Genomic DNA, 15,363 nt, shown 5'->3' on the forward strand with positions numbered 1-15,363 from the left:
GACATCACAGGAGGGGAAGACCCTCTATGAGATGGATTGATTCGGTGACTGGGGTAATTGGGATGGGTGTGTCAGAGGCAGTGTGGTTGGTGCAGGATAGAGCAGGGTTTAGGGCTGTTGTGCATAGGGTCGCTATGAGTCGCAAACGACTCGACGGCACATGACAATAACAACAACAGCAATAGCACAGAGTCATATTTTATAGCTCTTACTGGTCCCTGGCTATAGTTGGAAAAATGTCAGACTTGGTGAGGTCCAGTTGATTGTCCCGTAGGTGTTACACAATTGAATTTTATGCCACACTATTTTCAAGACTATGTCTTTTCGGAAGCAGATTGCTAAGTCTTTTTCCAAGTGTTACTGGATGAGTTCAATCTACAAACCTTTAGGTTCATAGTCAAGGGCAAACCATTTGTGCCACTCATGACCTTTGCAAGGTGTTCTGGTGATATAGTGTGTTGGGGTGCTAACCTAACAAATTGGTCTCTTAACCTAAAGTCATGGGTTTGAATCCACTGGTGGCTCAATAAGAAAGATGTGCAGGCTCCTTCCATAAAGGTTTATAGCCTTAGACAGCTGATGAAGGATTCCCATGCATTGGAATTGACTCGATAGTCATTTGGTGTTTAGAGTTTTGATGGAGCTTTCTTCACCATAGACATGGTTACATTCATTCTAGCAGTCCAAATGGCATGAGAGCTCTGGTGGCTTAGTGGTAAGGAGTTGCAGTGCCAACCCAAAGCACCAACCCAAAGTTTGAATCCACCAGCTCCTCCATAGGGAAGAGTTGGATAATTTCCTCTTGTACCATTTACTGCCTCTGAAAAAACCCCTCGAAGGTCCTCATAGTATAAAACAATAATACATATCATCAATTTTTACTTTTGATAGCTCATGCAGGGCCTCCATGAGCAGACACTCTCAATCTCTGAATCATGAGTAGCTTGAGTCCTGAGCCCTCTGTGGCTTTATCGTTTGGCAGCCCCTCTGGACTTTGCTATTTCTCCTCCCTTGGGCTTCTGTGTTTCTCCTGCTTCCAGTGAGTGCTTCGCTGCCCCATCAGGCATTGCTGCCTCTCCACTTGACAGACCTGCCAAGGATACTGGATTCTTCAAGGAACCAAAGTCAGCTCCCATGCCTTCCTATTACATTCTGTTGTTGTTGTTGTTACGTGCCATCAAGGCAAGATTGCCTCATAGTGACCCTATGAACAACAGATCTGAATCCTGTCCTATCCTGTACCATTCTCATCATCTTTGATACAGTTGATCCCATTGCTGCAGTCTCCTTGACAATTTTTGGTGGTCTTCCTCTCTTTTGTTGGCCCTCCACCCTGGAGTAGTCCTAAAACAGTTATTTGTGGTGTGGTTTTTGCAAAGATATAGCAAAGCAGTTGTTTTGGGTTTTCAATCCTTGGCTTTCCACTTTATAAGAGTCAGATTTGAATGTCAACACAGGAGAAAGAGGCCCAGGCTACCACTACCAGCCATCTGGTTGGGATGCATGGCCTTGGACAGAATGGGAGAAAAACATAGAACAAAGTTCAAAGTCAGGGGGGAAAAGACCAGGATTAGTGGCCTGATAGAGACTGGTGGAACCTCTAAGATTTTGGCTCTTAGACATTCCTTAAACTTAGAGCTGAACCCACACCCAGGGATGACCTTTCAGCCAAACAACACAGAGCCTATACAGCTAACAGTTACACCAGTGAGTAAACATTCACTTCAGAGCAACCATATGAAATTAAAGACAGCGTTTGCCCCAAAACAAAGCCCAGAAGGTAGCAAAGGCAGAAAAGAAGGATGAAACAAGGAAGCAAGGGAAGAAGTGGGAAGAGACTGTTACTTTGATGGCATAACAACTAATGTTATCAAACAAAATGTGTATAAATTGTTGAGTGGAAAACTAATTTGCTCTGTAAACTTTGAGCTAAATCACAAGACACACACATGAACCAACAACAACAACAACAACAAAAATCAAAAAAACCCCAAAAACCAAAAACCAAAACTCCCCAAAAGACAAAGTGAGAGAGAGAGAAAAAAGAGATCCAGGCCAAGCACCAATATCCTTTCATCCTCAAGATTGTTCCTCTCCTCTGACAGCCAAGCCTTCATCCTAAGCCTGGCTCTCTCTCTCCTTGGCACGCATTTGTTCCCAGGAGGCTCCAACAGTGTGCTTGCCAGAGTTTTCTCTCAGGCCATGCAATAAGCCTGAACCTCCCGCAGTGGCCATAGATCAAGCACAAACTTAGGGGGCTCACAAGTGACCACGTGCTCTTGTTTAAAGAAAACGACCCCAGAACAGCACAAGGGATTGATTTTGAGATTGAAGGTGGGTGAGGCTGGGGAGAAGACTTCTGAGACTTCTAAAAAGGAATGAGGGGTTTTGTATATTCAATCAGGCTTTCCGTCTTTCTGCAGAATGACATCTTTGAGTGGTCCAGGGACCACCGAGTCCACCACAAGTACTCAGAGACGGACGCTGACCCCCACAACGCCCGTCGAGGCTTCTTCTTCTCCCACATTGGCTGGCTGTTTGTTCGCAAGCATCGAGATGTCATTGAGAAGGGGAGGAAGCTTGACGTGACTGACCTGCTGGCTGATCCCGTGGTCCAGTTCCAGAGAAAGTAAGTGAACATGATACCATAAGAGCTCTGTCCTCAGAGGGCAGGGCGAAAAGACAGAGCACAATGCGCTACCAGGAATATTCCCCCATGGCTCATCTCACACCACTTCCCCTCATTTATTTGTTAGGCTTTATCTCTATTTATGTCTTTTCTGTTCCTGGTTCCCTGTTTACACATTTGTTTTTAATTTTAATTTGCAGTGAATTTCCTTTAAGCCCAGGGCCTTTCATTTTAGATTAATCTGCCTGACTGATTTCATGGAATGAGTTCTGTCCAGGGTTTCGAACCAGTTCATTCTGATGCTCTTGTGGAGAAATTGCAGCTCCAATATGCTGAAATCTACAGTGTAACAAATCCACGGGTGATCTGCGTTTACATGAGCATCATCTTCAGATCTTGTTAAACTATAGAGTCTATTTCGGTGTGCCTGGGATAGGGGTTGGTGTTGTTAGGTGCCACTGAGTCAAGTATGACTCATGGAGACCCTATGAACAACAGAATTGAACCCTGTCGTATTCCGTGTCATCCTCACAATCTCTGACACATTCAACCCATTGCTGTAGTCGCTGTGTCACTCCATCTGGTTGAGGTTCTTCCTGCCCTTTGCCATCCCTCCACCTTTCCAAGTATGCCTCTATCTGAGGAATAGCCTCTCAAAGCAACTGAGGTGGAAATGCAGATTCCCAGGAGTGGTCAAATTGGAGCGATCCGGTGGGAATCCCTGGACTGTCATTTATCTCTCCTCCCCCAGGCGCTTGCACCCCCTGATTCATGGTGCCCAGACATGGATTGGACTAGTTTATTTTTGTGAAGCATTTGGCTCTCGCAGGTCTGGTCTCTTTCCAGGTGTTTCGTTCCTTCTGGAATTCTTTTGTAATCAAGCCTGCCCATCCCACACTCCTGGAAACGTTGCAATGGATAGCTTCCATGCAGAGTTAAACAATATCCTGAAACAGAGTCTCAGTCTAGTTTATCTTTTGTTATCAATTGACAGTAGCTGAGTCTTTTGATAAGCACTTGAAGAAAGATCATCTGTAACTGTGCTGCCAGGAAGGGAGAGGCTGTTGTCCACCTTTTAACCCAGAAGCTGGCATGTGTTGTTTTGACGTTTATCTGGGTCTGCAGAATTGGGCATAATGGTTGCTATTGTTAGTCGCCATGTGCTACCAAGTAAAATTGCTCAGTAAAGTTTTCTTAGCAATAATCTTAAAGAAAATCCCCAGGCATTTTCTTCTGCAGCACTGCTGGGTGAGTTTGAACCACCAACTTCAGATTCACGCAAACCCTTTTGCCTTAGGGCCATGAGGGTAGCATTTACAAATGGGTTTGTTGCCTTAAAGCAATGGATTTATGTACAGCACAGGGCCATTTATGGCTTGCACACTGGTTGGAGACTTGAGACAATATGGTGAACAAATGGTTCCTGGAGACATTCTCTGCAGATTAAGGCAGGAGTCAGTGAAGGATTTATGTGAAGAGGTTCCTACTTAGACCCAAAATGGGACAGAGTCAATGCATTCGGTACAAGAAATCCTTGCATGAAAGGAGGGGCAGCTTTGAGGTGTAATCCTTTTCCCTCAGACTCTTCTTTACAGTGGAAGACGCAATAGAGCATAGTGAGGAAATAGTGGATCTTGCAGAGAGTCAGCTTAGGCTCAAAACCTCTGAGTCCCACCAGCAGAACAATGAACTACTCTAAGCTTTGATTTCATCCGTAAAGGAGGGGGTAATAGTAGTACCTACCTCCCATGGTTCTTATCTGAAAGTGGGACAATGAATAAGGATGACAAAAGAAAAATCAATACCTTTGAATTGTGATGTTGGCTAAGAGTATCAAATATCTCATGAAATGTCAAAAGAACAAACACATCTGTATTGAATGAAGTACAATCAGAGGGCTCCTCAGAGGGAAGAGTGGTGAAACTCCATCTCACTTGCTTTGGGCTTATTTTCAGGAGGAATCAGTCCTCAGAGAGAGAAGTCAGGGCCAGGAGAAGTAGACGGTTAGCGAAAGAGAGAAGGCGCTCAAGAGGATAGATTGACGAGGTGACTATCTAATAAGCTTGAGTATGACAGAGATAATGAAAATGGCACAGGAGACAGCAATGTTCATATCTGTTGTTCCAAGGATCTCTATGAGTCAGAGGGAGATGTGGGCCTAGAAATAAGAAGCTGCACTGCAATCTCTAAGGAACACGGTTGGAATCCACCAGCGATCCATGGGAGAAGGATGGGCATTCTCCTTCTATGCAATTAACTGCCTCTGAAAACTCAGTGGAGCATCAGCTATGGGTCGGTTTTGACTCAATGGTACACAACAGCAACAACAACAACAACAACTTAAGTTATAGTTGACTTGATGACACCCACAGTTTTTATGAAGCCACTTTTAAAAAAAATGACTGTAGACTGCTGGGCACATAGTAAGGGCTTAGTGAATACCAGTGACTTGACTGCTAATGCACAGGTCATTGCTAATCTAGAGGGCTCCGTGTACTCTTAGCCACCACTTGCATTGGTGTAACCGTAGGCTCTTCTCTGAACTCCTCAGCACAGCTCTTTCCAGCAGACACAGCCAGTATCTGCAGCCAAAAGTAATGGCTGAAAAGAATAAGGTGTTTTAAATTAAAAATGAAATAATTTGTTGACTTTATTAATTTCTTTTTTACTAAGAGACTAAAGGAAGTCATTATAATCCCCCAAATTCCAAACCTACAGCCATCAAGTTGATTCTGACGTACAGCAATCCACCATTGGGTCTCTTGCCTGTAAACCTTTACAGAGGGAGACTGCCCATCATTCCTCTGTGGAGTTTATGGGTAGATTCAACTGGTCCTGTCTCTTAGCAGTCTGACACATTGTGCAGTTTGTATAAACATACTGAATACTCCGCAAAATATAAATAAAGAGAAAAAAATGACCTAGAGTCCTAACGTGATGCTGGGAAGGGTGACAGGTTGTCAAAGAAGAGGAAAACCCTCAAGCAGGTGTACTGACACGGTGACTCTTCCAGTGGCCTCTTGTGTGACAGGAAGTGTGAGAATGGTGCAGGATAGAACTGGCTTCAGATCTTTTGTTTATAGGGTCACTATGAGTCGTACTTGACTCCAGGACACCTAACAACAACAAGAGTCCTAACATACAATCATTGTTGTTAATGTTGTGTGCTGTTGAATTGGAACTGACTTACAGCTGAACCTCCAGCAGATTTTCAAAGGCTGTAAATCACACTGGGGGATATTGCCTGTCTTTCTCTTATGGAGCAACAGGTGGATTTGAACTGCCTGCCTTTGAGATACCAGAGCAACTCCCTACTACTAAGCCACCAGAGCCCTCTAATAACCATAGCCACTATCAACATATTATGGCATTTCTTTCCATTTTATGTATGTATTTGATTTTTTTAAAAAACACGATTGCAATTATACTGCCCATGTAATTTTATGCCTCACCATTTAATTATGATTATATTATAAGCACCACTGTCAAAGGCTGCATAGCAATTCATCATTGGTAGATTCATAGTTTATTTAACTATCACTCTGCAGATAGATACATATGCTATTTCTAATTCGGGGATATAAATGGTACTGCAGTACAATTAGTAACTCGTTGGGACAATCAAACCTTAGATTAACTAGAAGAGATCAGATAAGGCAGCAAAGGATCTTCTGTTTTATTAATGAGAACCGAGGAGAGTATAATAGTCTGAATTTCTTAGACCATAAAAATAGAAGGCGTATTAATTCTTTTTTTGGCTTTCCCCTCTTGAAAATACAGTAATCAGATCGGGTTTTGTGTACTTATGGTGCACAGCATGTCCAAACACTGTTTCTAAGTGCAGGTGGTGGAACACTGAGACTGTTTCAGAAAGCCTTCTCAGCAGCCATCCAGGAAAACTTTTACCCACCCCACTCCAGCAACCATGAGGGGCTGAGGCTGGAAGCCGTCCACTCTTTCCACTATTGCATGCACACTGTTGATCTCCTGCTAGGAGCTGGTGCTGAGGACACAGCCTTAGAGATTGGCTCCTGTCCACCCCGAACTCATAGGCTTCTGGGAAACACACAAGGCAGTTTTTAATTCGACCTGATTAGCAATGGTTCTCACAGAGGACCCTGGAAACAGAGGCCTCTCCACCATTCAGGGTTGGGGAGGGGCTGAGAAATGGTCCTTTTTGGTGTATTGCTGACAGCACATTTGACTATTCAATGCTACTGATAACCTGTTACATTAATCGTGTTGTGTAACTATCACCCATAGTTTCTGACAAGTTTGAGGAAGGCCTTTTGAAAAGAATCAACTTGTAATCTAAAATGTGAAAGTCAGATTGGGGGAGAGGAGAATATTTAATATGCAGGTCATTTCACAGAACTGCCTGGAAACATTGAGAGGGCTTCTACAAGTCACTTGGCCCATGCCACCATTTTTCTGTGAGGAAGCAAAGGTATAGAAAGGTGGGGCTGGAAGTACTCCCAACTCAGAAGACTTGTTCAATGTTCTTTTGGTTATATATTGGTGCTTGAAAAGGGTTACAGTAATTAATGTGTGCGTGAGCACTCCTGCCCTTTGGTAATTATCCAGCCTCAAGAGCACAGAGATCCGGGAATCAAACGAAGGTTTAGAATCCCTGAACTAAATGAAGGAAGTGCACAAAACACACAGAGATTGGGCAGTCATTTGGGTGCTTTTCATGTTCGTGAATCTGGCTTTACCAGTCCTGCCAGTCAGGTCATGTGGAGGAGACAGTTTACAGGAATCAAGTCTTTGCATTGGAGCTGTGAGCTGCAAGGAGTGGCTCAGTCATTATGGGTACTTTCATACTAGGTCTCAGTGGAGGGCGTCCTGGGTGATAGGAGGTGTGCCTAGCAGGGACTGGGGCACAATGGCATCTTACAATGAGTTCTGGGCCTGGGCAGAAGTCTCACCTACTCGTTTATGGCTCTATCATGGCGGCAGGATGACAGCCTCTGTTCCAATGCACGGAGGCTTGGTTCTTGGCTGACTCCACATGCTCTTATGATACAGTGTTTGTGCAAGATTGGAAAAAAAAATAATCAGGGAAGTGCCTCAGCTGTGTAAATGACAGAGATGACAGATTTAGTGATTCCATTCAGCACCCTGGCAGAAATACTGCCACAGAGCCATAAACTTGTGCCTAACTGTCCCAAAGACACCTTACCCAAGACAAGATTAATCATAACTGACTTTCCAGCATTTGTTCTGATAGAAGAGGAGAGTGGCGTGAAGGAAAACAGGGGAGGAAAAACAGCTCAAGTTGTTGTCCCAGATTTTTCTCCTGGAATAAGTATTTCATTTCACTGGGATAACAAGTAATTGGACTGTTTTGGGTTTTGCATTATTGTCAGGTTGTGAATGTACAATGACAGGTATTGTAACATGGATGAAAAAGAATAGTATAAGCCTTCTGTCTTCCCCATGTTGAGCCTGAACCAGCTCATAACTGACCTTCCACAGCAGGTTTTGTGAGGTTGTAAATCATACAGGAGGAGATTGTGCATCCTTCTCTCATGGACCTGCTGGTAGTTTCAAGCTTCCAGAGAGGTGCTACCTTTGGGTAGTAGCACAGCTCTCTGTGGATTATGGCACCAAAGCGCCTTTGTATCAGTTTTATTGCTAGGTGTCATCAAGTCGCCTGAGACTCATAGCTACCTTATATACAATAACTCTAAACTTTGCCTTATCCTGAGCCAATCTCACTGTCTCTGACACACCTACTCCCTTAACCCCAGTTATTGTGTCAATCCAAGGTCTCCCTTTTCTGCACTGTTCCTCCACCCTTCCAAGCATGATGTTCTTCTCCAAGGTGTGGCCTCTCCTTGGAACATGCCCAAAGTATGTGAGATGGAGCTTCAAAATCGTTACTGCCAAGGAACAGCTTGATTTCATGCTCTCCAGGACAGAACTGTTTGTTTTCTTGGCAGTCCATGGGGAAATTCAATACTCTTCCTCAACACCATAACTCAAAGGCATTTTTCCTTCTTCTATCAGCCTTAGACTATAATAAATAGGGCCCCTGCCCTAGGCTCTGAGCATTAAAGAGCCTTGTCTCTCCAAACCACGGGAGGAAGTCACGGGCCAAAGGAAATGCCCCCTGGAGCCCATTTCCCTTCTAGATCATACCCCAGGCTCCTTGTTTTTCTTGTCAACAGCTGTTGAATTGGCCCCTGAGTCATGGGGACAATATATACCAAAGAATGAAATGCTACCCAATCATGTACCATCCCCATGATTGGTGTTAGGTAAAGCCATTATGATCCATAAGGTTTTTGTTGGCTGACTGTTCAGAAGTAGATCAGCAGCTAGTCCTTCTTAGACTGGAAGCTCTACTTATGCTGTTCAGCATGACAACAACATGGAAGCCGTTTCTGACATATGTATGGTGGCTGCCCAAAGATGAGTTGGCCTGGGTTTCCAGAATTCTCTACCCAAATGACCATAAGTCCACTCTCAGGGTCTACACTGGCCTCTTCCTGAGAGCTACCCACCGACTGGAAATATTGCATCCTGGGTCTGAAGAGTAGCCAGGGGGCAGTGTTAGCCAAAAGATGAGCTTGAAGGGCTTGTCCTTTCCACCTGAGCCCTGCAGATTAGGAGTGACCTAGAAGTGAGCCATGCATAAGGCTGAGAGCTGGTCTCTTGGTGAGGAATTGTGTTTGCCTAATAATTAGGATGGGCACGTGTTTCTCTCACAAAGAAAGTTCTGGAGGTGGACAGTCTAGAATGGGTATGGTGGTACAACAAGAGCAGTAGAGGCCTGGGATCCTTTTATCTTTTTTATTCTTTTATCTTTCTGCTCCAGTACTCTGAGTGTGTGCTTTTCATTCTTGGAGCCATTTTCATGGTCTACTTTGACAACTAGAACACCAGTCAGAAGAAAACCAGGAGAGGCAATGGGACTGACCGCTACATTCAGTCTGTCATCTTGTGTAGAACCTTCCTAGAAGATTCACACGGTCTAGCTATTGTCCATATCTTGGGCTCAAAGGAGGCCAAGAAAGGCAGTATTTTGGTTAAACATTGTCCTCTTGAATACAACTCTGGTTTTGTTTAAAGGAAAGAAAAAGTAAGCAGATACAGGCTACGTGATTGGCAATCTCTACTGTGGAGTCTCCGTTGGTAGGAACAGCATACCTAAAGGTACCTTATAAGAAAGGGTCAGTGACTTATTTCCTGGAAAATAGGCTATTAAAAACTCTACAGAACACCACTCTACTTTGACATGCATGCGCTCACTGTGAGTTGGAGTTGACTCAACTGTTACTTAAAAAGCAAAACCAAACCAAACTCTGCCACAGCTACTTAATTGTTTCACTTTAAGGAGCATCACATGTCACTCAGTCTTAGAATGTTTTTGTGGAGCCAGTGGTAGCTTCTCTGTCTCTGTGGAGCAAGCAATAGGTGGGATCTGAGATGGCAGGATGAGGGTAATTTATGTTTGCCGTGATTAGGATGAACATCTTTCTCTCACAAATAAGGAAGGCAAACGCTTTCTCCTAATGCTCTGCTTGCCCCATCGAAGCCCATGTTAGGACAGAGTTTCCTCTAGAACTCACATGCAGACACTGCCATATGTATATGCTTTTAAAAACTTTTTGTTGTGATTTGAGTGAAAGTTTACAGAACAAAATGATTTTCCATTCAAGAGCTCATCCATACTTTGTTTTATGATGTTGTTTGCATTCCTACAATGGAACAAATACTCTTCTCATTTCCTCCCAGTGTTTACTGTTTCCATTGTTATGTTTATTTCTCAAGTAACCAAAGGAGCTTGCTGCTCTAGTCCAAACACTTAAAAACAAGGTTCTTGATTCATTGCCATGGTGATGGGATAAACTAAGCAAAGATGGAAGAATGGTTCAGAAGAATGAATTCTGGGTTGTTTTTTTAGCCCCGGGAAGAGGTGAAAATGCATAAACCTTGCCATTTCAGGAAGAAAGACACTTGAATGACTGGAATATTTTTAAGATTTTATATTTGTTCCCTAGTTTGTTACTATGAGTCTTTTTTCCCACTCCCTACCTCTCTAAAATGAGTATCACTTCTCTGTGATATCTTCCTAATTATGACTTTGTTCCAGTCAAACCTATCTATCCTTTAAGTGTGTTTATTTCGGACCATCTTATAGAAAGGGATGAGGTTGTTGTTGTTAAGTACCATTGAACTGAGGTAGACTCATAGCAATTCTATGAACAACAGATCTGAGTCCTGTCCTATCCTTTGCCCTCCTCCTAATCTCTGCTACACTTGAACCCATTGCTACAGTCACTGTGTCAATCCATCTGGTTGAGGGTTTTCCTCTCTTTTACTGTCCCTCCACCTTTCCAAGCATGATGCCCTTCTCCAAGGAATAGCCTCTCCTAGCAACATGCCCAAAGTATGAGCAACAAAACTTTGTTATCTTTATCCTTAAGGAGCACTCAGGCCGTACTTTGTTCAGATATATCTGTTTGTTCTTTTGGCAGTCCATGGCATATTACTCTTCTTCAACTCCATAGCTCAAAGTAATCAATTCTTCTGTCATCCTTACTCATTGTTCAGCTCTCAAATGCATACTAGTGATTGGAAAGATCCTGCTTGGAATCAGGCACATCTTATTCCTCAAACTGACATCATTGCTCCTCAATAATTTGTAGAGGTCCCTGCTTGAAGACTTTCATGGAAGAGGAATCAGAGAAAGGTTTACATTTTTCTACAAGTCTACATCTTCACTTCTCCACCCACCAGCTTCATCTTCCTTCTTGGGGTTTCTCTCTGGTTGGAGATGAGTCATTTGGGGATTTACAACTTGCCAAACCCACTCAATCTCCAATGCTCTTTTTCAAAAGAATAATTTATTATATTTTGTTCTTGTTGAGAATGATACAGCAGAATATGTACCAACTAAGAAGTCTTCAAGTTGTACAACTATTCTCAGCTCCCTTTCCTGAGTTGTTCCTCACTCATTAGCATGAATTTACTGACCCCTGTTTTCTATTTAGTCTTTCAAGTTGCTAGAACCTGTCCTTAGAGAGAGACGTCAGACTGGAAAAGGTAGGTCAGAGAGAGGAAGACCTTCTCAACAAGATGGATTGGCAAGAAGGCTACAACAGTAGGCTTGGCATGGCAGAGACTGAGGATGGTACAGAAGAGGGCAAGTTTCAGACCTTTTGTTCCTGAGGTCATTATGAGTCCAAGTTCACTCAATGGCACCTGACAATGACAACAGTCACCAATACCATACCATAGAAATAGTTCTTAAAAGAGCATATTGCTCAAGTCAGACATTTTTACTAGTTAAGTTAAATATTACTTAATTTTAAGAAAACACCTTTGGCTTAGATTTGGGTTCTATATAGGCCTCTTGAGGAATCTCTTCTAACCCTGTGTTCATTTGCTTAAGTACATGAAACAATTCTTAATTAGATGTTGTTGTATTGTTGTTAGGTGCTGTCAAGTTTGACTCACAGTGACCCTATGAACAACAGATCTGAACTTGTGCTATCATGTGCCATCCTCATAATCTCTGACACATTCAAGCCCATTGTTGCAGTTACTGTGTCAATCCACCTAATTGAGGGTCTTCCTCTTTTTCCTGAACCCTCCACCTTTCCAAACATGATGTTCCTCTCCAAGGGATAGCTTCTCTTAGCAATACCCAAAGTATGTAAGATGAAGCTTTCTTATCTTTGCTTGGAAGGATCACCCTGGCCGCTCCTTCTCTAAGACATATCTGTTTGTTCTTTTGAATTTATGAGATATTCAGTACGCTTCTCCACACCACAACTCAAAGGTATCAATTCTTGTTCTGCTCTTCTTAGTATCTAGCTCTCATATGTATAGCAAGTGATTGAAAAGACCATGGGCTGAATCAGGCATACCTTAGTCCTCAAATTCACATCATTGCTCCTCAATAATTTGGAGAGGTCCCTGATTACAGACTTTCCCAGCAGGTCTCTAGAACTCCTGACTACTGATACCAAGTGTGTTGATTATGGATCCAAGTAAGATTAAGTTGTAGACAATTTTAATGTTTTCCTCCATCTATCATGCTGTTGTTGTCCATTGGTCTGGTAGTGAGAATTTTTGTTTTGTTGGGGTTGAGATGCAATTCATATTGAAGACTGCAGTGTTTGATCTTTTTTTGTTGTTGTTTTGTTTTGTTTAGTGTTTGATCTTCTGAAGCAAGCACATCAAGTCCTCCTCACTTTTAGCAAGCAAGGTTGTGTCTTCTGCATAACATAGGTTATTGATTAGTGTTTCTCCAATTCTGATGCCACATTATTCTTCAAAGAGCCCAGCTTCTTTAATTATTTGTTCAGTATACACATTGAATAGGTATGGAGAAAGGATACAACCTTGACACTCACCTTTCTTCTTTTTAAACCATGTAATGCTCCTTTGCTCTATTCACACAGAATCTTCTTGGTCTAGGTCTAGGTTTCAAAATAAGCACAATTAAGTGCTCAGGAATTCTTGTTCTTCTCAAATCTAGCCATAATTTGTTATGATTCACACAGTCAAATGCCTTTGCACAGTCAACAGAACATAAATAGACATTCTTCTGATATTCTTTGTGTTCAGCCAGGATCCATCTGACACAGTGATATCCCTGATGCCATGGCCTCTTCTAAATCCTACTTGCAGGTCTGGCAGTTCTCTGTCTGTGTACTGTACTAACTATTTTTTAATGTCTTTCAACAGTATTTTGCTTTCATGTGATATTAATGATATTGTTCTGTAATTTCCACAATTTGTTGAATCACCTTTCTGGGGAATGGCAACAAATATGGATCTCTTCCAGTCAGTCGGCTAGCCAGCCTCCAAATTTCCTGGCAGGTCCAGGGCTACATCTGTCATTTGAAACATGTCTATTGGTAGCCCACAAATTCTCAGGCCTTATTTTTTGCCAATACCTTCACTGTGCTTGAACTTTTGCCTTTATTAATATTATGTACTACTATTACTATTATCTTGATTATGTGATATGTTTTTTCCCTCCTGAAATATCTCAGTGTCAGCCATTCTGTGCATTCCCTTCATCTTTTTTTTTTTTTCAAATATACTTCCTGGATAGTGATTTTGAATTGTTGAACCTGGTTTAGTTGTTTGTATCTGTATGATAAGGCATGCAAACCACCAAACCACGTGGGTAGGATGTAGGACAGATGTGGGAGAAGGGGCATAATTGCACCCTGCCACTACCTTCTTCCTCAAGTGTCCTTGGTTTCACCATTGCCTGATTTATTGCTTGTTTCCCTTTGTTCCTTCCTGTAACCATGAATCCAACCTTGGGCCCAAAGTGAGCCTTACTTGACTGTGGGTCAGCAGAGCCTAGCTTTCTGTTCACTGTGTACTGAGCACTGTCCTAGGCACTAGGAAGAGAATAGTGAACAGGTCCTGGAGGAGACTTGCCCCTTTCTCTTTGTTGCTATTGTTGTTAGGTGCCATCAAGATAATGGTCACTCATAGATAGCTACCTTGTTGTTGTTGTTGTTTTTTTGATTTTTTTTTGTTTTGTCATTTTTTATTTAATACTGGTTTACATAGAAAATGTGTATATATTGTGTTTCACACTTTCCTTCATTCACATTGTGTATCATACAGTCATTCCCATATACTGTGTTTTATAAAACATTTTTTAAAATTTATTATTATTATTAATTCCAATGAATATCTACAGAGATTTTGCAATTCCATTAATTCATTGTTGCACTGTTGTTGTTTTTAAGTGCCATTGAGTCATAGACCATTCATAGCAACCCTAGGAACAAAAGGACTGAACAGTGGATGCCACTCCTCCTTCCAAGCTTGTTTTAATCGGGGAGCTCCACCAAACACTATCCACCATGGGTAACCATTATCCCATTTGACACATCAGTGTCACAGTGTTCAGCATTACAGCAACCACAAGTTAACTCTGTACAGCAAATGGACAGACCAGTGCTATACCACTTAAAAGAATGTTTGACCAAAAACAATTAAAGCTTCTTTCTGTCTTGTTGTTGTTGTTATGTGCCATCAAGGCAGAACTGACTCATAGCTGACCCTCCAGGGGGTTTTCAGAGGTTGTAAATAGCATGGGAAGAGATTACCTATCTTTCCCCCAGAGTGCTGTTGGATCTGAGCTGTGTGCCTTTGGGTTGGCAGCCCAGGTCACCAGAGCTCCCTTTCTCTCTAGAATGCTCAAAATTGGGTTTAGGGAGTTGGGAAAGAGGGAGCCTTACTGCTGCACCTCTGCTCGCTGACTGACTGCTTCTTCCTTTTCAGGCTGTGGTTACTCTGTCCCTGTTTCACGAATCTGTTTTTTAGTTGTTCTCTCATCTATTTGATTCTTTCTGTTCCTGTTGGTTTTGTCCCTTCATCTGACAGACAGCTTTGTTCCTCTTTGTGTGCTTTTCCCTGTTTGGGGACATTTTCCCTCATCTGACACAGTGTATTCTCGATGTTAGGACATTCTTTCTCTCTTCCAAAAGCCATTTAGCCTATTGCTTATCCAAGTCATTTTTTGTGGAGAAAAGACTTTTGTCCTTTTGTATTCTTTCTTCACTTCATCTTCTTTTAAAATGTGTTCTTCTAATAGAGTTCTCCTTTATGTAAATATTTCTCCTTTCATTTTATATTCTGTCTTTGAATTCTAACTTCAGTTAAGAGCTTAAGTCCTGGAATCTTCTCTCTCTCCCTGACTTTACTTCAAATAAATATGTCTTATGCTGGTTCCATAAAATTTTTGA

The 15,363-nt window shown here is 42.3% G+C and overlaps 1 protein-coding gene across 1 annotated transcript in view; it reads left to right on the forward strand.

The window, feature by feature from the left end:
- SCD5 (stearoyl-CoA desaturase 5) overlaps positions 1-15,363 on the forward strand; it is a 292,550-nt gene that overhangs the window by 218,120 nt on the left and 59,067 nt on the right. Inside the window, exon 3 of the mRNA XM_006885329.1 lies at positions 2,424-2,629. Coding sequence (XP_006885391.1) covers positions 2,424-2,629 — 206 coding nt within the window. The remainder of the gene's footprint in view (positions 1-2,423; positions 2,630-15,363) is intronic.

This window comes from Elephantulus edwardii, unplaced genomic scaffold, assembly GCF_000299155.1.
Source record: "Elephantulus edwardii isolate Elephantulus edwardi_28Jun2011 unplaced genomic scaffold, EleEdw1.0 scaffold00042, whole genome shotgun sequence".
Lineage (NCBI taxonomy): Eukaryota > Metazoa > Chordata > Mammalia > Macroscelidea > Macroscelididae > Elephantulus > Elephantulus edwardii.